Source organism: Takifugu flavidus, chromosome 14 (assembly GCF_003711565.1).
Source record: "Takifugu flavidus isolate HTHZ2018 chromosome 14, ASM371156v2, whole genome shotgun sequence".
Lineage (NCBI taxonomy): Eukaryota > Metazoa > Chordata > Actinopteri > Tetraodontiformes > Tetraodontidae > Takifugu > Takifugu flavidus.
This window is the reverse complement of record NC_079533.1, coordinates 9,603,331-9,631,140: the sequence shown is the minus strand read 5'-3', so window position 1 is coordinate 9,631,140 and position 27,810 is coordinate 9,603,331. Positions and strand designations below refer to the sequence as shown.

The 27,810-nt window shown below is 43.3% G+C and overlaps 1 protein-coding gene across 16 annotated transcripts in view; it reads left to right on the top strand.

The window, feature by feature from the left end:
* The window catches only part of msi2b (musashi RNA-binding protein 2b), a 181,863-nt gene that overhangs the window by 38,944 nt on the left and 115,109 nt on the right, over positions 1 to 27,810 (top strand). For all 16 annotated transcript variants that reach the window (XM_057054353.1, XM_057054347.1, XM_057054350.1 and 13 more), the window contains exon 6: positions 23,630 to 23,722. In XM_057054353.1, the coding sequence (XP_056910333.1) occupies positions 23,630 to 23,722 (93 nt within the window). The remainder of the gene's footprint in view (positions 1 to 23,629; positions 23,723 to 27,810) is intronic.

Below are 27,810 nucleotides of genomic sequence, written 5' to 3'. Positions count from 1 at the left end.
TCTTGTGTTCCTCTCATTTCTCTGCAGCACCACACAGAACCAACTGGACAATGTAGCTCTCAGCTCAATGACGGTGCTTGAGAATACAAAGGTGCACATGATGTTCACTGCAGAAACTGTCTGACGCTTTCACTTAGCAGTGTTTGTTTTTACCTGTGAAAATATAGTAACGGGCCATTCCATCTCTCAATGACAGGAATTTGCGACTGACCCTTGAAAAAAGAAAGATTTTTTTAAATAATAAAAACCAACCATTTAGTTTGAGGATTTAGAATCTGAGATTGTTCTCCCACTAATCTAACAGTGGACAGTGGCTAATTGATCCTAATGTCTGTGTGCTGTCAGAAGAAGCCTCAGAGCTTCACCTATTATTTACAGATTTCAATAAATTCTATCAATAATTTAAAACCTAGGCCAATTTATTAGAGAATTTATTGTTCTACAAATTTTCTTGTGCTTGAGCATTGGAGATTTAAAGACTCCATTTAGCTCCTCCATAGCAATCCCATAGTATGATTGTTATCTATGCAATATATGGGGACTAAATGTAAGAAATGTTGATAAAAGTTTTTTTTATGTTAGAGAGTGTTGACTGTAATCTTCCCAGCTAATATAGTTAGAGGAGAAAAGCACCTCTGGCAAATGTCCTTGTGAACTCTAGTCTTCAAATGGCCAAGCCATGGAAAAAGAGTTATATATAGAAAGTGTGGGTGATGCTGGTAGCTCTGATGCCAGCAAGAGTTGCATTTGTGTCTTAAAGCCACCCGCTTCCTATGAATGATTAACTCCCACAGACCCACTGCAGCACCCAAGGAAAGTACAGAGACATGCTTGTAAACAGTGATATCACCATTTTATTGCTCCATTTGTTTCGCTGCTAACCACTGCAAACACATCAGGGGACATTCTTTTTGCCATAAAGGGCTCCAGCACAATTCTTGCGAGGCTTTTAGGTGTCAGGAGACCTAATTACACTTACCAGGACTCATCATCTTAGATTAATGAATCTTTGTGGCCACTATAGTCAGCCTGGTGCTCTGTATGTTGCCAAGGGGTTCACCGTTTTCTCTGACCCTGTTCTGTAGTTACAGGCTAATGGAGCTATAAGCTATCATTGCTAAAGTACACTGGCAGTGGCTCCACCATCATTCATCACAGACCAGTGGACAGAATCCTTAAATGCCTGTAACTTTACTGGACCCTGCAGGAGTCATTGTACTTCAGAAACTCATTGTGGGACACTTTATAACACCTCATTATCTATTTTGCAACATCGAAGGGCCTTCCCAAACAAAAGGGTTTATTTAACGATGTGTTGTGTTCTGGACTTGGTTTTGCTGCCACTTTGGGTTTAAATGAACAGTTTTCCTTCCTCTTCCCACTATGGACAATGGTTATCTGTTGTGGAACCCCTCTGCCTATAAATAACTTTGCTATGGTCAAGAGGGCTTAACCACTGTCTTTCTCGGTGAGAGAAATAGCTCTATATAAGGGTAGTGGAGGCGAGGGGAAGCCTGGGGGGGAGGGAGACAAGTGCTTGTGCAGGTGAAGCAGAGGTTGTCTCCACCATTTCAGCCACATGTCATTATTGAAACTCTTTGTATGGTCCTCTCTATTGTCATTCGATCTCATCTTCCCTAAGTGCTGATTGATTAAATTTCTTCTCCAAAGGCTGTTGCCATGACATCTCATGGCAACCTTTCCCTAGAAGGGCAACATAACCTTATTAATAATCATATTTCCACTAAAAGAAACAGTAAGCTCTGCTTTGGCTACTGAGAAAAATAACATATTTGTAGCCCTCTGGCAGGGTGTGTGTGTGTGTGTGTGTGTGTGTGTGTGTGTGTGTGTGTGTGTGTGTGTGTGTGTGTGTGTGTTTGAAAAGGCAGAGAAAAAGAGAGGTACACAGAGGTGGTCAGATAAAAGGGAGAGGTCCTCTAGGCTCTGCGTGAGATGGTCAGATAAAACATGACACAGCTCTTTGAGGTGGAATGTGAAAAAGGAATGTTGAAAAAGGGGAGTAAAATGTAGGAAACATGAATGCCACAACCAAAGCTTTGTTCGAACAATGATAACACTTGAAAAGTGTTACAGCAGCTGGCCGGTGTTTCATCATCAAAAAGGCAGGAATGGTCAGAATGTGAGAGGCGAAGAAAATGGGTGATATTGAACATCAGTTGACCTACTTTGCTTCCATCTTTGCTACTTTCAGAGGATAATCCTGATTAGTGGGAACAATTGTTCATCTTGTTCAAATGCTGTTAATGATTTAACTGTATTTGTGTGCTAATTTTGGGCAACGGTACAGATTTAACCGTTACACAAAGTGAGGCTGGGGATCATTTGAGTGGAGGTCAGAGGACAATCGCAACGTAAAAGCAAGTATAAAAAATAAAAGATCCCCCTCAAGTCGTGTTTAAAGATGTGTCTCGTGTTTAAAAGAGCCCATAAAATTTTGGCATTTTGAACATAGTAGAGGTAAATAAAGAGATTGCTTAAATATCACCCAACAAGGTTGGTTTCCTGTGGCTCCAACCACAGATTGACTGTGGCGTGAAGGTAAGGGTGGCGCCACCTCAATTGCTTTAAGGCCTAAATGGTCAGTCACAACGAGTTACGTAATTCATCATAATGCTTGTGGAGGGATCACTGTATCCGAACCATGCGTCTTAAATCCTTGGAGAGTCCCAAGAACCTTGTATTCCAAGTATTTTATCTCTGTTAATGCTAAGGGAGGTAAAAATGCAAAACAAGTGAGGATAAAAACTGCAGACTGGAGGAAAAATAGGCCGAACCTGCAGGGGCGGCCATGCAGATGAGAGCTCTCTGACATGATGATGCTATTTATTAAGAGTTATTTATGCAAGACTGAAGAGGTGATGGATAACAGGAGCATTGCCAAGGTCCTCCTTTGTTTTCGAGGTTAGTAAGTGTTCCATTGAAGCTGTAATATTTGGTCAGCCTCGTGCTGAGAGAGAGTGGAGGTGCGCACATAAATGCGCACTCATTCTCCTTCATGTGTGGTATTTGCTTTGTGCGCTCTGTAGTACTCCTGCTAGTTTGCATGTTTGCACTAAGAATGGCTGAAGACTGACAGGATCCTGAGGGAAAACCTGATATCTTTGACCTGAATACATATTTCCCCATATTAATGATGAGTGAGGGAGTCCTAGTGACACGTAACAAAGCTGCTTTGCCTGTTTGTTCAAAGGTATTAAAAACCTCAACTACAAAGTTTGATATAAGACAATGTAAAGAACAGACAGATTATAAAATTGAGCTTTAGCGATGAGGATAGCACTCATTTCTTGATAACCCCCCCATATATTCATGAAATGTTTCACTGTGGTGCTTTGACACTTTTGAATTTGTAATATGATGCTTTGAATTTGTAATTAGCTTAGTTATATGCTATCATACTCTGGCCAGTGTCTGTCTCACAACATGGTGAAGGTTTGCATTTTAATAGCCCAGTCCCTCATTTGAATCTGCTTCTGTCCTGTCATATACTGTACGCCGTCAATGCAAAGTAAAAAACATTGTGCCTTTATTGAATATTCAAAGCTTTGCGGATATGCTTTGATTGCCAGGAATGATTCAGAGCTACAGAAAATGTCACTTGCCCAAGGTTCTATTTAAATCATACTCTAATGTTGCTGTTTAGAGGGAAAATAACACGTGTCATGTTTGTCTTTGTGCTCCACTTGAAAAATCAGCAAGGCCAGAATATCTGGACTGTTCACTTCTGACTTGAAGCTCTATAGGCCATATATTCCACATATATTATAGTGTATGTCGGATGTATACAGAGCCATCATGTTCCCCTTCAGGTAACATTTGCTGCATTATTTAATCCCTCAAACTAATCATTTTAGATACAGGTGAAAAATAGAGCAATGGATTTCAGAAGGCATTTGGTGCTTTAAAAAGTCAGCAAACCATGACTTTTAATAATGTTAAATATTGCTTTTGTTGATAAAACTCTCCACCAGGCCAACGTGGGCTGAGGTGGCTCATGTGAGCCTCAGTATCTTTTTACTTTTTATAGTCGTATATCTTTTTCACATCACTGAGATGAATCTTTCTCAGCCCATCTCAGAGCGTCATGTAAAAAATGACAAATAATTAACATAAAAGGGCTGTCAACGTTTCAAAGTATCCCCTTAGAACCCTTTTTTTGTGTCACATATTACCATTCCACTGGAAAAAAAGATGCACTGTCACAAAAAGAAATCTTTAAATTACGGTTCTTTAAAAAAACCCTGAAAAAGAGAAGCGTTTAAAGCTCGATCACACGTTCACTTGCTGCCTCACTGCCGTTTAGTTAATACCTGTGGCATTTCTGAGAGTCAGGAGGGAGAGTGTGTTCTAAAAATATGTTTCTGCTCCCTCCACGCCATAAAGGGGTATTGTTTTTTTCACGCTGGCCTGAGCTGCAGGTGTGTTCGGTTGTGATCGGCAGGAATTGGATATGAAGGGGACTGCCAACTCCAAGTATGACCTCATTAATTACATCTGTCAGTGATTCCCTGCAGATCTGTCTCCTGCTCTTCACATGCTGCCACTCAGGCAGCCAACCAGTCAACCAGTCAACCAGTCAGTCAGGAAATTTTCTGCTCTGGGTTAGACAACCTGCCGTGCTTCTGCTCATAACAGTGGCAGGTGGGATTGGGGGGAGAGGGAGGGCGGGAGCATGGGGAGAGGAAGAGGAGGATGGCGGAAGGGGCTCAGGAAGGCAGATGAACACGTTCATGCAAACTCACTCTGTCTCTCACACACACACACACACACACACGAGCAGCAGCAGACACCTCTTCTGAGTACAGCCGGAAGAATTTGATCTTTATTTAAATCCTTGAATTATAGCTGATTAAAAATTCATGGCGAGCCGTTTATATGAGAGCCGGGTGCTGTGCAAGCCGCCCTGTGATGTCTAATTGGTCTGTAGGTTGCCAACTCTTTGAACAAGTCAGGACAGAGAGTTATGGCTGCCTGTGTGCTTAGAATGAGGATGTGAGCATTTACCACCCACCTACTCTTCATCTCTCCCCTCTCTTCTTTCACTGTCCTCTCACTTTTGTATACTGTAAAGGACAGTCGACGCTCCGAAAGCGAACAGTAACAAGGCAACACCCCCCCCCCCCCCAGCACTATGTCTGTGAAAGCCTTTGACAGTTTAGAAAGCTCTCAGTTTAAATGGAGACCCAGTTTTGTTTTGGCTTCCGACGCTTGGTGTGCGTAGCTCCTACGTTCAGGAGTGACAGTGGAATTCCATTTGAAGCGGCTCTCAGCCTCAGAGCTGTCTGGTTGTTTTCTTTAGGATGGAGAGAATGATTTTGGTGTCTTCTGTCCTATGGCTGAATGTCACTGGAGTTTCTCAAAAGGCTGTTTTGGGGCCACTAAAGTCTGTCCTGTAATGAGTATACAAGAAGCCCCATCTTCATCCCACTTCCCTCTAGATTCACATAGTGCATGCATAAGTAAACACACACACACACACACACACACATTGACACACACACACACTGACACACAGATATACTGTTCAATGGCAGGGCCCTCCTGCTGCCCCAAAGCATGGAATACCACATTTGTTTGTTTACGCCTCGTTTTCTTTCCCTGAACCCCATTAACATTTATATTGCAGCTGAAGGTGTTGGAAGTCCCTCCTGCAGAGGGGGAAACTCAGCTTAGATGAGAATGAGGTTCAGTGCAGCCATTGTAGGCACAGACTTGTCTGTTTATACCTACGTTATCCAGCTATTCCCAAACTGCCTCTTTCCCATCTTGGTATTTTCTTTCCTTCCCTTTTTTCAGTTCATATTACCATTTGCTCCCTTCGCCTCTTATGTGACTCTTTAAGCTTTTATCTCTCTCCAAGGTAAATTGATTGCTTGGGAAAACCTGGGGGGGGGGGGGGGGAGTGGCTGGAGAAGCTTCCGGATTGGCCGTCCTGATTGAGCATTAACATATGAATAGGGGAGAGACAGCTCGCCATGTCAGAGGAGGAAGAAGCGTTATGAGAAACATCCGCCAGACATCTGCGTTTCAGATGTTTCTCGCTCATTTTTAACACTTTTCATAGCAGATCTGCACGGCTGTTCCAAGCAGGCATTTCAGATTCACGCAAGTGGGCTCCTGCTTTTGAAGCAGGATTTTGGTAGCACAGCCCGTCCCGTTCCGTCCACCTCAGCCCTCCTCGGGCTCTGAAAGCAGACAAGCGTCACAATGGAAGACAATGACAAAAATAAAAGCAGGTTGTGCATCACGCCTGTGTGTTGACATCACCTTTAACCCTTCTAGCTACGACTGCTCGACAGTCACGCACGGCTGATGCCTGCCCTGTCGATTTTTGCTACGTCAATTAGGCGCTAATGCCGCAGGTTATAGATCTGTATCTGTCTGTATCTGTCCTCAGGACCTGAAGCCAGGCCTGCAGTGGGGACATTTCTCGGTGTTTGATATAGGCATCAAATATCTGTTGTCCTTTTTTCCCCTGTTTTCTATGTCTGCTGGCTACAGAGCAAAGGATGCTAACGCCATGTGCACGCCCAGATGTGCTAACAACTGGCAGGAATTATGAGTGTGTCTCTGGATGCACAAGGTGACAAACACCTATTTTAAATGCTTACTTGGAAGAGGAAGTTAAATAAGATGTCTTAGCTAATTTAAAAACCTATTTTTACTGAATTTTTTTTTTTGTTTAAATAACAACAAAACCAAAACAGGATATTAAAGCCTGTAAAATAAAGAAAGTGATTAGATATTTTTAGCATCCTTCCATGTTTGATAGAATCGGAATTTTAAGCAAATGTCACTGGTCTTGTGTTCTTAATAACCCCATTAACAGTGAGCCCTGAAGAGGGTAACTATTAATGTATACTGCAGCATACAGCTCTAGCTGCCGGGCCTGTGCCCTTTTAGCACAGCTGTTTGGATCCTCGGCTCAGAGCTCTCTTTCCTTGCTCTCATCAGTAAACTAAATCTGTTAAAATCGGTTATTTTTTCATAGCTTTTTAACAGGAAGCACTTTCTGATTGGGTGGATGCTGGTCACAACCCTCTTAGCCTGTGCATCTTTGATGTCGCTCCTCCTTCTGACTCACACTGTGCAGTGCATACATGCATACATAAATGAGCAGATGCATTCACATTGCTTGAATTGCGTATTACAGTATAATAGTATTCCTTGACACACACTCCTTGCAAAGTCATGAGTAATGCATCGCAGTACCGTCATGGTACTTTTCTCCTTTTTCCTTTTCCCCAGCTGTCTCTGCGTCCTCTAAGTTCATATTGGGCAGGTTCTGGTGCTGTCAGGCAGCTTCTGGTTCCTTCTCCTCTTTAGTTCCCTGGGCTAAAACACCCATGTGCACACAGGAAAGCACACACACATGCTCTTAGCCACACACACGTGCATCGTGAGAGCCCTCTTGTGCTTTTCTTGACTGTGCTGTGCGCTGCTGCAACATTTTACTGATGACTTTCCACAGCCACCAGCAAAGTGTCACTTTCCTTCGATTTGCTAATTTGCATCGGTTCCCCTTCCCAGCATGATTCTGCATATCTGTGCCCACAAGCTGAATGTCACTGTCTATTCTCAGCATACAAATATCCCCCTGATACTGTATGTCATGTATACTCCTGGACATTTCTAACATTTGATGATACCCTTGATATTTCCCCCCTCGAAATTTTAAATAGCTTTTTATTTTATCAAATACCAGCATGTGGGCGCCCTCCAACATTCGAAATAACTTAACACTACTGAAAATAGTCCTTGATTGAAATCTGGGGAGACTGCTTTAAGAAAATCTTATGCAAATTGTGTCTTTCCTACTGCTAGACTTCAGCATCCTTGGCTTCTTTGTAGCAACAGTCACATTTGAAGGCACAGAAAATGCCTATATGGTACTGCTGCGGTAGCATTGCGCCGTGCACGCACGCCCCTTCAAAGACGGTGTTAATCTATTGCGTCACCAATTAAAAGCTGATTTGATAAATAACACAGAGATGTCGAAATCTTTGTGTTGAAATGTTCCGTTCTTGCGGATTTGGAAGCAGTACGAGACCGAGCGGTATAGGTGATCTGCCATGGCCTCATCTAATCTGATTTGCATGCCAGAGAGAATTATGTAATTGGCATTTATGCAGAACAAAGAAGGATCAGCTCATGGAAAAGAAGGGTTTTTGTGTAGAACTCTGTGTCTAAGCCTGTTTTCTGCAGCTCTGTGCTGCCTGCAGTTGGCTACAGTGCAAACAGTCAAGAAATGACTGTTGTGCTGTGTTGTTTGTATCATACACAAGCGTGGTGTGTTCTATCAATGCATTATGAGCTGGCACATGCCCTGCAACAACAGGGTTATTGGAAGCTTACCGCATCTTTTAGACATGCTTCTTCAAATTTATGATGCTTATATTCTTCTCATTGATACCAGCCTCGAGACCCTGAACTGGATGGAAATGACAAAAGCTTAAATTGAGGCACATGTAAAATTTCGGACATGCTGGAGAGCTGCATTATGTTGAAGGCTCTGATTGGAAATAACAACTTATTTAATGTCTGAGATGTGTAAAATAGCACCTGATGAAAATTGTTAGCTTGCACGAAGCAACTGTAAATTATTTATTTGCTTCAAGTAGATCATATTTTGCGACATTTTTTTTATTTTACCTACTTTTAAATCTGCCTGGGTGGAAATAATGATGATGAACTGTGGAAATGTGATCATCTAGCAATTATGGGAAATAGTTGTTCCTCTGTTTTCAGCTGTTCATAGTAGTAATGAGAAGGTTAGAGTCCCAGTGTCATTAGATGTGGGATATTGTGCTGTTTAAGTTTAAATTAAGCGACCACTGCCAATACAATTTAAAAAAGAAATGTTATACTGTATGTATGTTGGTGATTATGGTTAATTAACTTTAAAAATGAATTTGTTAACAGTGGCACAGATCTCCTGCCACACCTGACATAAATGTAATAATGGTTAATGAATTTCACATTTGCGTTATGGTAGCACATTTATTATGCACAAGGAAATTACATTCATTAAATAGACTCTTGGAAATGAAATGCTATTCATGACCCAATTTGAAATAGTAAAAAAAAAAAGGTCCAACAGTATCACTTTTTTCTTAAGTTTTACCTCTATGTGTTTGCTTTCTGAGCGCTTCAGCGCCAGAATGGAAAAATACTGTAACGTGTAAATAATTACTCTAAGACATCAACGTAAGGAAAAGACTGACGTTCCTCTATACAGCACTAATAGTCTGGTCCATTCATTATGATTGCTGGACAGGAAATATATTAAAATTAATTGCTTTTCCATTTTTAGCTCGTGTGCGCCCTGCACGGGCCTCCGTTCCCAGTGGTTGTGTTTGCTGGCTCTAAAGGAAGAGCAGGGGGGGGCGGCTCATGAAGCGCAATTGATAAGCTGGATACACCTGGAACCCCCCCAAATCTGGAGCGTGGCCCGAGGTCAAGACTCCTGCTGTGAGCGTGAGACTGCAGTGGACTCTAATCTGACACGCTCTCGCCGTACCTCCTCTTTCTCACGCTCCAAACTGTTGATGCCGCCGTCGCTCTTCTGTGGCCGCGCGTAGAGTCGGACCGGCGATTTCAGCCAAACGTTCACCTGGTGCGGAGCCAGCTGTCAGATGCAGAATGGACTGTTATTAGTCTGCCCGGCTCCTCCAGTTCCCGCGTTTTTGTTCTTTCGTGCATTTATGTAAATGACGAGGCGCTGCACAGCTGAGAGTGCACAGACAGCGAGAGAAAGAGGTGACAAAGAAAAATGAATAGTGTATTCAGAAATAAGAATAGTTAAATCTCTGGAAGCTCTGCAGTTGCTCTGGCACCATTTTCTAAAGGTCAAAATATTTGCAGGACAAAAAGGCTCATTTTTCTTACTGAATTGCAGAAATAAAGGTAGGAAGAGTGAAAGATCAGACCGTCGCTGCACTAAAGCTCTAATAAGCTTTTATGATTTCGCGAAATTTTGGTTCGTTTTTATTTTTGATACAAAATTATTCCAACTCTGTTGAAGTCAAATGGCCATGCTTTTGTAATATTTGATATGTCCACCCAGGAGAGTTCCATTTTCAGTCAGCGAGCGTGCTTCTGTCTGGGATGTCAACCATAATTCCAACCTTTGGTTTGGACTCTCTTGACATCAAATGGTCGCTGTGCACCTCAGCACTAGATGGCCGAAAGAAACCTTCCACCGGCTCTCTAAGTTTAGCTCTTCCTGTTAAATACACAGTCATACGAGCGACAAATAAACAATATCAGAGTTCCAGATACAGCTAAATAACACAGAATCATCTCAACAGCCTGTTTCCACTCACTAAATTGTAGAGACTTTGCTATCAACGAATCTTGTTTAACAAATTAAATCTCTTTTTAGATCAGGTCCTTGTAGAGTAAAAGTGAATCGCACCTTGCCTTGGGAGTGCAGGCATTTGCTGCAGGGCATTTCTCAGGCCCCAGCAGCTTTTAACCTGCATTTGATATGTTTGCTGTTCTTTTAAAATGTTGAGCTCCCAGCAAGCAGGCAGGTGAAGGAGTTTGTCCCGCTCACCACTCAATGGACACGTTTCATTGGCACCTCGCTGGAGGTCAGCAGTAAGTGGTGGCCAGAGCTGTGGGGGTCAGGCCTACTACCCAGCTTTAGCTGGAGAGTGAATTACACCACAGGTGGGGCAGGTGGGCCGAGCCGATGCCGGGGACTGAGATTGTGCCCCAGCAGCATGTGAAGGGTGCGTGTGGTCCGTGGTGAAAAATCCATTTGATCACAGTCTCTCAGCGCTCGATTTTCACACCTCATGAGTTACTTAGCATCCCAGCAACCCCCCCCCCCTCCCCACCAGATTCTTTAACCAATAACTATTCTGATGGGTGCCCCATTTGAAGAAGATGTATCATTGAAGGATTAGAACTAGAGCTCATCAAAGAAAATAGCCTGGTCAGTGTGACACGCCACTTTGAAGTGGCTGAATATTTTAAGAGAGCCCTCTTCCTCAGAGGAAATGAAATACAGACAAAGAGTGAAGAGGAGGAGGATTTTGTTTGTTTCTGCCACTGCTCAGGGGCACAAATGGAAGATTTGGAGTAGATTGTTCTGGAGTGAGGCAGTTGGGGTCTATTTTCACGGCAGCTGAGGCCTCCACTAGCCACAAGCAGTTTATATAATACCAGAGATGACAGAACAAAATATCTAGAACCACACAAAGCAGTAATTTACTCCTGGCTTTTCTATAGCTCCTCTTCTGCTATCCTCCAGTCACCTCCAGACAGCTCTAGCAGGGTGCATCAAGGACAGTACAAGGCAAGAAACATCGTCACACACAGACAGTCACAGTGTAAACAGTCCCCTCTTACATGACATCTAGTCAGGATCATTGTGCTCGCTCTGCCATGCATCACCTGCCACTAAATGGCTGCGTATCATGGGGGCGAGTCGATGTGCGTGTCCAGGTAACCGGACGCCGACCGGACAGGATTGCCTGGGAGCCATTCACGCCACCGAGGAAGACACAGTCCAACACCGTGGCAGAGCTCTTCTGAGCACGCTTAAGAGCTGAGAATTATTCCACTCAATTCTAGGTTCCTGTGAAGCATGACAAAAAAACTGGAGTGCTCCTCGCTCACCCAATTCTCCTCCGGAGAGTAGCCGAGAGGCTCAGGGTTTAGAAGTCGTTCAGCAAACACTCACCATGATGAACTTTAATTACATCAATTAAGTGGATCACGTTTATTGTCTGGGGCCACTTAAACCACTGTCAAAAAGGCCGTGCCACACAGGAAGCAATGTTGAATGCTGATGCCTTAGCTCCAAATTTAAAATATTTCCATATAGTTGACTTTGAATCTCTCTGTCAGCATTTACTAAACTCTGTTTTACCTTAAAAGTACGACATATTGGTAAAAGTTTGAATGCTGTCAAAATCTCACAAGCATACCTTGGACTATAGGGAATAAAGTCATAAATATTCTCCCTCCCAACTTGAATCAATGGAAAATAAGCCGTCGTTTTACAGTCCGTGACGCAGGCTCCACCTATAAATTATAGACCTGGATGTTTGAACATGCAGGCCACAATAATGAGATACAACTATTTTCAGGGCACAATCAGGAAGGAGCTTTTTACTCAAGCGCACTGCATTTGTTTGCACTGACTTGTTTACCAGCCCAGAATGTTCAATGTCGTTTAATATGCGGAAGTGGAAATTTGTTGCTCTACAAGGTGTTTCTCTTAATGGAATCTCGTCAGTTGTATACGTTTGCCAAAACTCGGGATTGTGTCTTTCCATTCTGATGTTGACAAATCCAATTCAGACATGTGCTGTATAAATATACCCAGCTGTAAACTGGGAACAATAAGTGTTGGGTGACAGTGGTGACCTGTGTTCAGAAAAGCATCCGTGTAAAATTGTTTTCATCACCGTTTCTCCGGGTTTGAGGAAGCAAAACTGCTATTTATAAAGGAAAAGACCCGAGTTTGTAAGGCTAGATCGTCGCCAACAGCAAGCCGAAATCACATTTGGGAGGGCGCCGAGGGCCCGATGACCTTGGTAGCTGTGAATAATGATGCACACTTACAAGTTTATTTTTGGAAAACAATGATTCACACAATTAACTCTGTAGTACAATGGAGCGTGTTTCCATCATCTTGGCAGTTGCCTGGAGTTTGTTTTACTTAAATGATTAACAAGGTTCAGTTAGTCATATGTGGCCGTGTTTATTTTTAGACAACAATGCTGTTACCGCCAGCGTGAGGAAAATTCTCTGTAAATCATTTGTATGGTTACATAATTAATTATGGCTGCAACTAACGATTATTTGATGAGTAATTATTCTGCCACTTATTTTGCCAATCAATCAATTAATCTTGTCTGGTAAATAAAATGATTTGTGGAAAAATGTGCTTCTTGCAATTTCTCACATCTCAAGGTGACATGTTGAAGTTAATTTATGTTGGCGCGGCAGTAAACACCAAAGTTTTCAGGTGTGTGGGCGTGGAGCAGGTCGAAACCAGGAAGTCCTCAAGGTCGGTGCGGGAAGCCAGGGTCAGTGGTCCTGATACAAGGAGGCGTCCTCCGCACGTCATTGTTTGGGCTCCTCCCGGCGAGGATTTGCTTTGCAAATCTTTGCACGGCTCTCTGCGATGTACGTTAGAAGGTGAAGAAACTGTGTGAAAGAGGACAGATTTAGGACATAAAGTTATAGCTAAATATACTGCAGCTGTAGGACTGGACCAAAGTCAGACAGTTAAAAATTAATCCTCCGGAAGGAAAGGACTACATTTATTCTATGTACGCTTTATAGTCGTGAAAGAATCCACTAAATGTTGAATAATTACTTTTATAAGAGCATCCCAAATGTTTGAACGTACTTTTTGTGTTAATTAGAGCACAATTGGGATGAATAATTTTCGAGCAAGCAGAGAAATGTGATGGGCTCAAAGTTAATTAACATAATGTGTTATTTTTTAAAAAAATATCTTTACTACACAGAACATTGAGCATGAAAAAGGAAGAAAAGAGTTAGTTACAGAATGGAGAAAAGAATACAGTTTTTATTGTATTATTTTTATTTTGAAAACTACAGATTTAAAAGGATTATAGAACAAAATGGAGTTTGACAATAGAGTGCATGCAGGGTTACCACCAGCTCTGTGTGTGTGTGTGTGTGTGTGTGTGTGTGTGTGTGTGTGTGTGTGTGTGTGTGTGTGTGTGTGTGTGTGTGTGTGTGTGTGAAAACTCTAAATTTAGAGCTTAAACAAGGGACATCCCTGCTGATGTAAGAGACCATCTCTTTATCTCTCCTTTTTCTGTCCCAATCACTCACACCATCACATTTGTAGAGTATAAGGTTCCATGATCATTAGCATCACTAGCGGCTCTGTTTTGTGTGCGTGTGTTTGTGTGTGCGTGTGTGTGTCTGAGAGAGAGAGGTGTGTGGTGTAGGTGTGCAGTTGGAGGGCCTGTCATAAAAAGCCATTATTGTAATTGGAAGTTAAAATCCCATTTGTTTTCCCCTCTAGTGCTTACTGTCAGTACTTAGACAGGGGTCTTGTTACAAAAATTAACATTTGGTATCAGTGTCAAGGGTCACGCAAGAGAACAACAACTTAGTGAACAGGCTGCCACTCAAAGGGCCCAGCCAGAGGAACATTTACCACAGAGGGACGCTTTCTGTGGCTCTCGCTCTTGTGTTTTTAGTAGGTTCCGTTGTTCAGCGCTTTGGGATAAATAGATTTTATTTTATCTTACACCTGGAGAATTTAAATTAGTCTGATTTTTGTACATCCCCCCCGTGCACTGACACATTTTCATTCTGTTCGCACAAAGACAATTTTAAACTGCAAGAATCAACTAATTCTGATTTGGACCAAAATAGTACGTAGTATATTTACCATCATTTAAGAGCCCTGCTACGGGTTTGCTCCGTTATTGGCTTTCTATTTTCTTTCACTTTGAACAAAGCTTGAAAAATTTAAAAGTTTAAAGACAGGGAGGGGGCAGCAAAGACTCAGATCCAAAAGGTCTGTGGCGGAACGATCCGAGCCCCGTCCCAAATATAGCTGTGCAAGAGTGACTGCAGGGTCCTGACTCAGTCTCCTGTATGTGGGAGGCTGAACCGGATCAAACTGCAGCTCGGCCCAGCGCAGAGGGTTTAAAGTATCGTCGGTATCCGACAGTCGCCAACAGGACGCACGTTCTGTTTAAAGGAGATAATCTGGCCTGGTCGTTGCTATTTTGATGCCCTTTTGTCATCGTGCCATGTTAGAATGATACCGAATGCGCCCGTTCTTCAACAAAAGTAAAATCTCTGTCCCATTGCACCGTTTTGTCTACAAAAATATGTAAAAACGCAGTTTTAATACATAAGACAGCGCTCTATCCTACACGCTAGGCAGACAAACCGAGGAAGGCATGCGTGCTGCTTCTCATAACCCTGGAGTGAATTGTAGATGCCCCGTCATGTTCCACATATATTGTCTTGTAAATTTGTTAAATGTTCATAACGTGGGCTGTGCCAGTTTTAGCCACAAGCAAGCATCTAATTACCATAATATTCGTATAACCCGAAAAGCTCTTAAGAGCACTTCTGGCTTTGTCCGTGTCTCGTATTTGCCTCTTATTCCTGTAACGTTCGCTTTATGCCTGGCCTGTGCCTTGTGATTCCATGCTGCGCTCATTGTGAATGCAGTGAGAATGTGCTGTTTGGGTATGGGCCCATGCATCTCATGGGCCCTATAATCAGCTCTAAGCTGCTTCTATCAATCTTCATAACTGTAGTGGGTTGTGGAGGGAAGTGCAGCTAATCAGCTCTAACCGGCCTCATGTTCAGCCTGACTGTCACTGTTATTGTGGGGGCCATATGCATACAGCATCTCTTACACGTGTGGCCCACGCTCGCATCTTGGCCACCACTCGGGGCCGGTCCACAGATGGTCGGCTGCAGCAGAAGGTGTTTTTCGGAACGGGCCCGCGACTTTCACTGAATGGTTGTTAGCGTAGGTTAATATAGGAGTGGTGGCCCTGCAGCAGTGGCAATCACATCTCTGATCAGAGCCGGGCTTCAAAGACGTCTGCGCAAGTTGAAGCCAGGGTTGTCATTAGCTTCTGCCCTGTGCCTGACAACCCTTCCCCACCCCCAACTCCTTCCTGCCTCCTTCCCTCTCCTGCTCCCTCCTTTGTCTTTCTCTACTGGCTCTCATTTTCTGCCTGTCTGAAAATGGCTACTGTAATCCAGAGGGTCTGAGTGCTTGGGCCTGTCACTCCACATTTGCACTAAGCATCTTTCCTTCCCTCATCTCCTTTGCCCTAATTGTATTGTAATAAGCAATTACTGATCTATTTATGAACACTAGAGCTGAGATTGGACCACTTTTTAAGAGGGCGTACACCGGCGTGAAGTGGACTAGGCGGTGCCCCTCACCCTTAAGTCGCGCTTGCTCAAAGACACTACCGCTGCTAATCACTTAGCTTTCTCTCTCTTTGTCTGATTGATGACCTAATCCCGCTTTAAGATGTTGGCCTTTGCCGTTTTCTATGAAACTAAAAGGGATTGTGTTATTTATTAGCTCTGTTCTCGTTCTGTGAGCTCCAGTGATGCAGATAAGCAGAGGCAGTGTTCACCTGGCCTGGCCGTGGTTTCTGCGGTCGCGAGCGTGTGCGTACGTGTCTCTCTCTGTGTGTGTCTGTGCAATGTTTAGGCCTTTGATCATACTACATTGCATTGACAGATGCTCTCTGGTGCTTTCTGGTTGCTTACGAACAAGGCCACAGACGGGATCTCAATGCCAGTAATTATATCCCCCTGCTAGAATGATAACAATTGTGGCTTAAACAACAATGTGTGATGGCTTTTTTGTATCTGTCCCATTATTTTTAGATATGAGGAATGACATCGAAATCCCCGTCTGCCTTCTCCCTGTCATGGGCTCTGTGTTTACAGCTGTTTTCCAGCCCGTCTGGATGAAAGCGGTGGAAGCCACGATAGAGGCTTACACCTTGTAATCATAGCTGAATGCAAGAGCTAAGTGACCTACCTGAGAGCTTCCAAAACGGTGTGACGTATGTATATTATATGCACGTAGGTGCAGAGATAGGAGAAGAGAGCGAGCAAACCTTTATGAAACTGTGATGAGAAGTGCGGTGATTTACAGCATTGCAATATATCGAAATGGAACTCAGTGTGTCATAATACCATTTTTACGAGCACAGACTAAGTCAGCGTCGCCAAAGCAGATAGCGGCGCTATTTGGAAAATGATTTCATATGGATCTTCTTTGGGTAATGGTTTTTAAATAACATTTATAAAATAATGATTTAACCGTGGGCAGTGTAACTGTCCATCTTTTGAACAATATTGTGGTTTAATGACGCCAATGGAGAAATACATTGGCTATTTTAGGCCTCTCCGTAATCACAGAGTGGTTCACAAAAGGGCAAAATGAAGCCATCCAAAACTGCGGCTCACCAGCCTGACTGACCAATGATGCACAAGAAAGTTTGACACATCTTCAGCTTTTCACCAGTTGCTTCTTCTCTGGAGGGAAATAAAGTTAACGCGGTGGTATCGTTAAGATTAAGACTTTATCACAATGTAAAATGAATTTGGGGGCTAAAGTCAGCAGTCTTTCTAACCGTTAGAGCAGAAATGTTCCCATCGGCTTTGGAATTGAGGGAACAGTCAAAATGACAGGATGGGGACATTGTTTGGTGCCCTTCAGCCTGAATTCATGCACGTTCTAGAAACTGTGTCTGGTACATCACAGCAGACCGGAGCAACACTGGTTCTGTCTTTTAGGAGTAAATTCTGCTGCCCCCCCCCCCCCCCATTTTATTCCCTCCATCACGAGGTGAGAGTTGAGAGGCCACTGGTGTGTGTGTGTGTGAGCTGTGTGTTTGTGTGTGAGAGGGAGACGTTTCAAATGTCCCTCTTAACACAGCCCGACCTGTCGGTGTTTGAGTGTGTTGTGATTCTTGCATTTAGCTGATGTGAAGAATGAAAAAAACCCTAGATCACTTCCACCTTCCCAGGTATTTCTCTGATTCTGTATCCTTTTGTTGAAGGTAATGTATTCATCTATTCATACTTGCACACATTTCCGTGTCTTCTCATTGCAGGATGAATACACTCACTATCCAAAAAGTGGCTTTTCTTTGAATCAGTATTCCATGTTTGGCAGCAGAAACCTTTATTTTTGTGCTTCACTGCTTTTCAGATATGTGCAACGCACGTCCAAACAGTCTGGCATCAAATGTTACTTTACTGCACTTTATGCAAATCAGATGAACCGAGGCTGGGCTCTCTGACAATCCACAGTCTTAGTTAATGCGCTGCTAAATTAAAAAACTGAGGAGGAGATGCAAAACTTTGCTCCGTTGACAGTAATTTGTTGCAAGCTTAACTGGAAGGGCACTTAGAGAGCGTAGACTTTCGCCAAGGTTAATAGTCTGCTCCTCAGTGACATCTGCAAGCGTAAACACACAGATTCCTCCAGTATTTCCATCCACTGTAGCGTCACATTAAACAACACCCTTCTGCCGCGACATTGACGCACATGCATGACCACTTTTGTTCAGAGATGCCCGTTAAATTTGATCAGTAACGGGCACTTTGTTAATCTACTCTCAGACCTGACCTGTTTGACTTGGTTAATATGGGCCCCGGCCTGTTTGCCAAGTATGGTTCATTTGAGCCCAGATAAAAGGTGTGAAAGCAGCCTGAACAACCGGACCTGCGGCTCTGCCTCCCCAGCACGGTGACACTTGTTTGCCAAAGCAGTCCGGATTTCCGATAGCAAATATGTGATCTGAGCACGGTTTCGCTATCACACCCCCGTCTGCCAAATCTGGTGGGGGTGTGATCCTGTAATCGATCAGGGTATGCCACGTATGCATGCACGCAGACCATTTGGTATCCATAGTAACATGTGTGGGTATTTTCCATCACGGGTCAAAAGCTGATGTTTTCGTTCATTAAACCCATTAAAAGGTGTGATAGTGATCCCTCAGCAGGATCTGGGTCTTTTCATCATGTCTCTCCATGTTACTGCTTATTATTTATTACATGCAGCCAGTGGACAGGCTAATAAGCCTAATAATCTTAAGCTGCTCAGTGTGGCTCCTCATATGTCATCATTTGGTTCTCTTTAAAGTATCGAGCGATCGACCACTGAAATTTAAAGGTGTGTTGGAGGCATTACGCCACTTGCTGTTCGAAGCCTGTGAAATAAGTTCTCTCCTGTCTCAGTGATTAAAATCTCTTCTAAAACTTTACTGGCTGCAAGTAAGTGTGCTGCAAACCGAGCCAGAATTTAGCTGCTGTCTCAAAGACAAACAGATAAATTAAAGTCATCAGAGGATATAAGAAATATATTAACTCTGCGATGCTTTTTATAAGGCTCCTTGATTTCTAACTGCTTAAGTCTGGATAGAGGTTAATGCTGCAAGGATTAGAGCGGAACTGTGTGTTTAAGATCTCTGAATTTGCATAAATACCGTATGTTGCACATTCTTTTTTTCTGCTTATCTCCCTTTTTTGTTTTGCACTGTATTCATTCCTTCTCATATCTTTCTTGGGGAGTTAATAACATTCCTGCCTTGTTTTTGTGCTCGGCGTGCCGCACGCATGTTCAAAACACTAATAGCTTTTTGTGGGCGCAATACTGTGCTTGTTGTTTGCTGCCACAGGTAGTAGTAGTGAAATTTCCAGAAATAATAATGATACTGCATGCTGCAATATTAGCTAGGGGCTTATCTTTTTTTTCTCTCCCTCTGCTTCCCAACTCTCCCAGCAGCCCCCACGTTTGTCGCACACACTTAAACCAGGAGCACAAGATTATAAAAAAACTGGCAACCAAGTGCAGTGTTTCGATGGGATACACACACACGTGTGTGCGTGTGTCTGTAAATCAGATAATAGATCAGACGCACCAGAATGAAAAAGCCTGGTCTTGGATAATTAACTGCCTGGCACGGCCTAAAAAGATGTGTCCAAAGTTTATGCGATGGCTTTGTAAGGCAGAGAGGGGTACTTCAAAGTAGCCAAACCGCCTCTTAGTCCTGTTTGTGATCAGCCTCTATAATGTTTTGCCAAAAGAAATTCACCCTAATGTTGCCCAGAAACCTAAAGATTTCACTTTCACTTAAAGACTGCGGGCTTCCTCCATTTATTCTGCTCCTCCCTTTTCCCATTATTAACAATTTCCTCCTCTGGCTATGTATGGATTTGTGTTAAGACCCACCTCTCCCCCCCTGCAGACCATACCAAAATGATTAGGCAGGTTGTTGCAGCTCAACATTCATTAGACTTCTGCGTTACTATTACACCAGCAGTTCATGTGTAACATCTTAATGAGGGTGGTGGGGGGGTGGTGGGGGTGTCGGTCCAATTGACTTTACAGTTATACGGCCCTGCATGCGTTTGGTAGACGGGAGGGAATCTTTTGCTCAATTTCTTTTCTTTAAACACAGAAACGTCTCCTGATGAGAAGGAAAGTTTAGCTCTTTATTTATCACCTACTTCCTATATATTACCCAGCACTCATCTGCTGAGTCATCCTCGTCCTCTCCTCATCTTCACGCTCTCTGGTTTCGTCCTGTCATTGTCTTAGACGTCCAAACGCTACAAAAAGTGCTGTCAACAAACCCGATTGAGCTGGAGAGAAGCTGTCAGCTTCGCCTTCGCAAAACTTTGGCGTATCCGTCCAGACTGGCCTGCTTAGCACCTTTCATGCCTGCTGTTTTCTTTTCCACCAATTGAACTGGGTTGAAAGAACCCATTAAAGGACTGGTTCAGGCTCTGCAAAGTGGACAACGTCCCAGTGCTTGATTGTGCTCCTGAGGTTGATGGAATAGCTTTTTGTCCCTTTAATCTTTAATTAAAGAAGCCAATGCAATGAGGTTTTAAAATGAATGCAGACTGTGAGCTTTAAAAGATGGATGTTGTTATTACTTCTGGAAGTCATAAATGGTTTACAGCTGGCTTTTACTTCTTAAGTGAAATGAGTCCTGAGATTGTCCCTACAGCTTTTTGTTGATGACCTCATGAAACAGGTCATTTCATTCCTACTACAGGTAAAGGCTTTTCCATTTGCTCTTTGTGATTGCTAAAAAGCTGAAAGGTGTCGAGAAAGAACACCAGAAGCTTTTTAGAGTTTTTGTTTGGCTGTCAGTAAGTATCTTCGGTCAGAATGTATCTTCGGCATGCCTTTTATTAGCATGCTAATGCATCAGGGCAGTAATTGTTACACCCCTCTGGCATGCTAAGCGTCACGCACTCAAGAAATTAGAAACACACTTGTGTCGGCACACACGCGCTCAGCCAGGCACGCTCCTACTCCCAACTGTCTCTTAGAGCTGTGCAAAAATAACCGAATGTTTGAAAAATTGGGTTAAAGGAAAAACTGGGTTGAAGAGCGGTCCATTTTTAAACCTGCCGGCTTGAATAATTGTGAGAAGACAAAACACCGGGCACGAATGATCATAACCAATGGAAGCGAAATGAAGGCAGGTTTGCGCCTCGTGGATGTTATTGTCTGCCCTGTTAGGTAAATGTAACATTGTGAACAATGTGATTTGTCTGGAAATGCAGTCAAGTGTTCAATAGATATGGATAACACTGATTCATTCTGTCAATGCCTTTAGCAAAATCTCATTTTAGCATTTGCTGCTATATGTTGGATGATACTCCACATGTATAAACCATAAACGTCTGCAGCCCTGGAGGTAAAAATCTGTTGTACCAGGAGTCACACAGGCCCTTCAGCTATTGGGTAGACATGTCAGAATATAAAGACAAGGCTGAGTGCTTGACCTTGGGATGGGATGTCCAGAAGGGAAACAGAACAAACAGGCGATGTAAAGAGGCCAGCAGAGAGGAACATTGACTTGTTTATTTATTTGTATAAATATATATATATATATTTTACCAAGATCGTCATGATAAAAGTGAGTGATGGTGATAAATACTCGCAGAGCCAGTTTATCAGCAGCTGTCTGGCTTGGGGTTGCCTCCGGCAGCATTTTCGCTGATAACCTCTGTGGCCTGAGGCATGGTGTTGTTGGGGAGGGAGGCGGGTGATTAGGAGGATCTAATGGATGATGCAGCTGCTGGGTGTGGGCCAACATGCAACCCTAAACTGGACCGTTGGGATGACGTCACCTGGTGCCCGTCAAAAAATGTCACAATGAGCAAGTCGAGAAAGAAACGAGAAAAAATAAAGATTTTGTTTTTTTTAAAAAGGACATATTGTCTTTTGTCAGCTCCAGTACGTGTGTGTTATCATGTGTGTGCTGTGGCTAAAGAGCCAATCTTATTGTTCTTCTCAATGGACTGAACCATCATTCATTGTGTCTGTAGATGCTGAGTTTGCACTTCCTCCCACAAACTTTATTTTTCGCTTGTCAGTAAAGCAGATCTTTCTTTTGCTGGCCTAAAAAAAAAAAAAAAAAATCGGGTTAGTTGAATTTTGTGGTGAAACAATGTAATACAATAACGGCAACATGAAAAATCACAGTAGCAACTAAACAGCAAAAAAAAAAGAAAGCCCAAAACAGTTTAATAAGTGAGCGCTGGTGTGTGGGAGGCCGTGTTCATGTGCGCCTGTGAGAGATGGTGCACCTGGAATGCACTTGACAGATGGTTAGCACCGCTCCAGCTGAAAGTTGCTTCTTTTCTCCCGGTGTTAAGCCTCTTTCATAAATCCAAAGTGTTTGGGTCAGCGTTTTGATCAAGGTAGACTCCATCAACCTCCCTGATAGTGTGCTGTGCATCTCTGGAGTATGTTTATCCTGCCCCCTTCATTTATTCTTGTTTGATTCCGGTGAGCCGAGGGAGACGAGGAGCTGTGACTCTCCCTGCTGCCTCCCCTGCTTCTTTTTGTTTGCCAGTGAGATTACAGAACGCCGCGTCAAAAATCGTTAGATGGCCCATCATATCAGTAAAGTCTCACTCTCCGGCATAGAAATAGGCCTTTATGAGACTGTAAGCATGATCTATGGGAAGAGGTCAGTTCAGTCACCTATGGTCCCATCCAATGGCCTGACAGTCCAAAGCAGTTGTTTATTCCATTATTGTAGTATTTAAGAGCTTAATGACTCTTGTTGTTCTCCACTTAGTAGACAAAAAGCACTAGATCACACTCAAACTACGTGGATACCGCCTCAGGCGCAGCGTTACATCCACATCAAACATGCTAAACCATTTGCCGAGCCATCACCTCTATTACCAGAGGTCGGCTGAAACAGGCCGTCCACGTTGTTCTAACATCTTCTTTTACTGTCGAGTCAGATCAGGCCAAAGCAATAACCATAATAGCAGCGGCAGCTTCAGCGGCGCTGCGCCGTGGAGACACCAGGTGATGGAGCCTGGGTATAATATGTTTTAACTGTGACCTCCACCGTGACGTGCAATCCAAATAAACCAGTCTTCAGCAACCTTTACCTGGCCGCCACCAGGAAAATCAACACCTCAGATCGGGAGCGGGCGGGGAAATAAATGTTTTTTTGGGATAAATACCAAAAGGTCAGGAGGTCACAATGCTCAGATTCAACTGTGCACCAGAGAAAAGACTTTTTCTTTTTGCAAAGACATGTTCGGTTTCCCTGAGAAATGGTCCTCTAAATTTAGCTTGTACTCCATGCGGCAGATGTTCGTGCCCTTTCTGACGCTGTGGGTAATAATCCTTAATATTCTTGCCGTTTGAAACTAAATGAGGCTTTAATGCACTCCGATTCCATCTTTCAGCGCTCATTAATTGTTTTTTTTTTCTCTTCAGAGTCCATAAATTATATCTGTTGTTGCTTCTTAAGTTTTGCAAAGATGAACACAAACTTTAATGTATGAAATGGAGGCCTTTTATTCTTTGACAGTCTGTTTTGATTAGAGGTTCAATTTGTAATGCCATTGTGAGGCAAATACACAAATCGGCTGCTCTCAGCCAAGAATATGTTTCCTGCCAAAAATCTTCCGCGTTTGTGACCTTGCTGTAACACTAGGTTAAATTAAAATCTTTTTGAACCTTAATTGCACAAATATTTATGTGTATCCATGTTTAGCAACTACGTGTCCTCACTAATAAATGATTCTCTTTTCCTGTTTCCCCCCCCAGATGGTCACAAGAACAAAGAAAATATTTGTGGGCGGCTTGTCAGCGAACACAGTAGTGGAAGATGTGAAGCAGTATTTTGAACAGTTCGGAAAGGTAAGAATACGAAAAGTTCCCTCAGAGTGTTGCCACAATATCAATTATCATTAAAATAATACAGCAGAAGGTCATTTCAGTCATTTAAGGGAAACCCCCCCCACTTAGTTTGCAGTGCCCCCTGTTGGTTCACCAATTTTGAACCTAAAAGAAGTCGGTGACACCCGTCCGGCTCTGAGACAAACAACAATCTGCTGCGACAAGCAAACGGCGGCAGATAAAGCGGCCGCCGCTCACATTCCAACACGCCTGCTCAACAATCTGAATTTTGCTTACGGAGCAAACGAGCGGCGGCCACCAGCTGCCACGTCCAGGAGCGAGACGAGGCTTCCATCTCCCTCCTCCAGCAGTGTGAACTTTAAAAAAAGACTCTAAATATGAAAGGAGAGGCAGCTAAGCAAGGGCTTCCGTGTTGTGGCAACACTACTGAAGTTAATTCTTAAAAACACACGTGCACACACTTTCAGCAGAAGCTCATATTCAGCTGTTTGTTTCCCTCCGCTGCAGCAGTTTCTGCCAGCTGCTCACATGACCAGCACCCCCAGCTGAGTGAGGCATATATGCACACCCTATAACACAAGGACACACACACGCACACACACACACACACACAAGCTTTGATACAGTGGCAGCATTTCACAGATAATTTCCTCACACTGAGCAGAGATGCCTTTCCCTCATGTCATATTCCACACCAGTCAAGGTCACCTACAGCTGATACAGCCCCTCTAACATCAGCACTTGACCTTGAGTTGAAACAATTTCACTGAGGATAGATTTTTCACTGGCACATAATGTAGCATGTCCTGCAGGAGCCAGAAGAGCTGTTATAGATTAATAGAAACTGTTTTTTTCGGAGACAATATGCAGCCGGCCCTAATAAAGCCCTGTCTTATTTTTTTGGTCTAAAGGCGAGCAAGGTGAAGGACTTTGTTTAGCTATTTAGCTGCGGAAGTGGCTCTGAAGACCGCACTGTGGCCTGGCCTGCAGTTCCAAATAACGATGACTTATTTGCACAATAGAATGCGGTACGCAAATATCCAGCACGACTTTGCAATCAATGAATCCGAGGAAAGGCTTGAAATGATTTTCGACTTGATTGAATGACATAATTGACTTGATTATACAAAGTTTTTTTTCTCCCCTCTCTCCTTGAGGAATCCTCAAATGCTTAGGAGGAAACAAACAAATCAGGCTGATTGAGCGAGATCTTGTGCATGTTTCTGTGTGTACTTTCAGAGTGTGCTTGTGCATGCTTGGATGTGCCTGCAGCAGGGCTCTCGCTGAGTGTGAGTGTGCAAGCCATTAAGTGTTTTTATGTAGGTGCATGATTAGGCAAATGTGTATATTCGTGCATAAGAGAAGGTTTGAGTGTCTTTGGCAATAAAATAATCAGTATAGGTATTTAAGGCTGCAGCACATAAGATAAGAGAAGCACTTAAGTCATTATCAGAGGTTTCTTCAATTCTCTTTTCATGAATCAGTCCAAAAATCAGAATAAGACACATATTTCTGTTCAGCAATCATGCGGCTTATTTGGTTGACAGGTTCTCTTATAAGGTCAGTGATTGGTAAATATTGAAACACATTTTATGTGTGCACAGCAACAAGACTGAGAAGTCAAATGAATGCATTCCGAGACAAAGAACGTTAGCGCAACCTGCCATTATCTTCACATACATATGACTCTTTGGAATTCTCCAGAGAGCACAGCCAATTAATTCAGTTTCCCCTCCACACCGATGTGGGTCGAGCTGTCAGTCAGTCATCTTCCTGCCTTTCTGTGTCTTTGCTTAGATGCGTGTCAAGGGGGACATTAGCCAGCGCGGTTGCAGAGCAGCTAGTCATTTATATTTCTGGGAAGGATGTTGCGAAGCACTTATCAATCATCATGCAGCTACAGCTTAAGGCGCTAGCAAATGTTCCTCCTCACTGGGAGCGAACTGCTTCACTGATATGATTTAGCAGGCGTTGTGTTTCTCCGTGTGTGTGCCGAAGTCAGCGTAGGCCAATTAGCAGGATGTGGTCGACAGAGATGGCGGTAGTAGGGAGGCAGCAGAGGAGAAACAGCTGGTGTGGCCACAATTGGGTCACAGGTTCTGTCTGTAACCTCCACACCTCAGCTCTCCTTCCCTCCCACCTCACCCCCCACTTCCTCTCTCTCTGTCTCCATTCTGTCAGGAGGAGAGATGGCGTTTGTTATGGCGAGGGGCTGACAGCTCTCAGCCACATCAGTCTCAATGCCACTCTCCCAGCCGTCACCATTAGGACAGAGCACATGCCCGAGCTTGGCACAACTTCAGAGGAGCTCTTCTACAGCCGCTGCTCTCCCTGTTTTCGGCCTTTACAGTACAGGAAAGTGTGCATTTGATGTGATTGTGGCAGTCATTTGAACAGAACTGAAATGTGGTTCTGTTTGGCTGATTCTAATGCATCTCAGATGGATCCCATTACCTGCCTAATAGTAGCCACATCCTGCCCTCCAATCCCCCCCCCCCTCCCACCGCCTCGGCACCTTAGCCCTGCGAGCCAGATGAGACAATCTTATCGACACAGCCGGCCCTCTCTTTATATTCAAGGACTTTTAACTGGAGCCTGCTGCACTTTCTGTCCTGCAATAAAGTCAAATGAAGCAGTGCTGTTTGTGCTACTGTGCAGATTGTAGAGAAGACAAATTGTGCTCTATATATGACATAGTTATTCATCTTTACTGGACTGTTAAGCCTCTGCACTTCTTATTTCCTCCTTTTCTTTATTTAATAGTGGGCTTACTGCACAGGAGTTCATTTTATTATACATGTGTTTTGTATGACATCAGAGGTGCACGCTGCGTATTACCGTATACAACTGTATTGCACTGACGAGCTCATCTGTTTTTTTTTTAGAAATTCAGGCTTAGTGTATAGCTTTTGCAAGCAGACCTGCAAAAGAAGAAAGTGTGGATATAATACTATTTGTCTCTGACTTAAACCTGTGCTTTGACCCAGTATTTTACCAGGGTTCTGGTGATTAATGATGCCACATAAGATGTCACCTTTTAAATTTGGATATGACGTACGAGCAAAGCCTAGCCCAGACTCAAAGTGAGCCCCCTCTACAGTTAAAGGCATAATTAGCTACGGTGGCTAATGCTTCCTCATTGGTTTATTGTAATCGGCTTTGAGTGTGTCTCATATTGCCCTTATTTGGCTGAGCTGAAACAACCCTGCTCACTGACTCAGTTTCTACACTCCTGTCCGTTCGCTGGGCTTCAATCTGCAAGCCTGAAGCTGAATTTTAGTTTAATCAGAGCTACTTGCTTCCATGTCACTGGGCTGCCACAATCATCCCTTTATGTCCAGCCTGTCCTGGTTCTCATGCTCCACTGGTCTAGAGCCAGATCCTGGAGGTGGAGCTGAATAGGAGGAGGATGAGGAGGAGCTTAACCAGTTCAATGCCACCACTGGACTCGGGGGATAATAAAGGTAGTGAGACAACCAGGTCACCACTGTATAAACAGATAGACCATAATCTTAGAGTCAAAAAGGGAAAGAAAGGGACTTCTTCAGGGAAAAAAACATTCCAATATAATAATATGCAGGAACCGTTGTCATAACACAGAGAAACAACCAGTTTACTACTGCAGCGTGTCCCTGGTGTGCTTCACCTTGAGCTGGGCACACTCTACATTCTTTTCACACATTTTAAGTGAAGAAAAGCACCAGGAAGGACGTTCAGATGAGGCCAGGAAAAAAAGTTTTTTGTAGCAAATGCATATAAATCTGTCCTGCAGATATAATGCAAATCTCACTGCAAGAAAGTCGCAAATTGCCAATATTGAAATGATCTCGCGAATGTCACTTTCTTTTGTCTTGTTAAAAACAGTTTACAGAAAAAGCGCTGTTTTAAACACACACCCTCACTGATTTTTAAGAGCATTGTGTCTATGTTTTATGACAAAATTTACATTAACCTGAAGAGTCAGAAGAAGAGAGCGTTTTAAAGCAATGATGTTATTCAAGGATTCAACGAAACAGCAGCTGGACACATTAAAGAACCCTCAACAATCTGCATCGTGTTCGTTGGCTAAAATGGCAACCAAGAGTGAT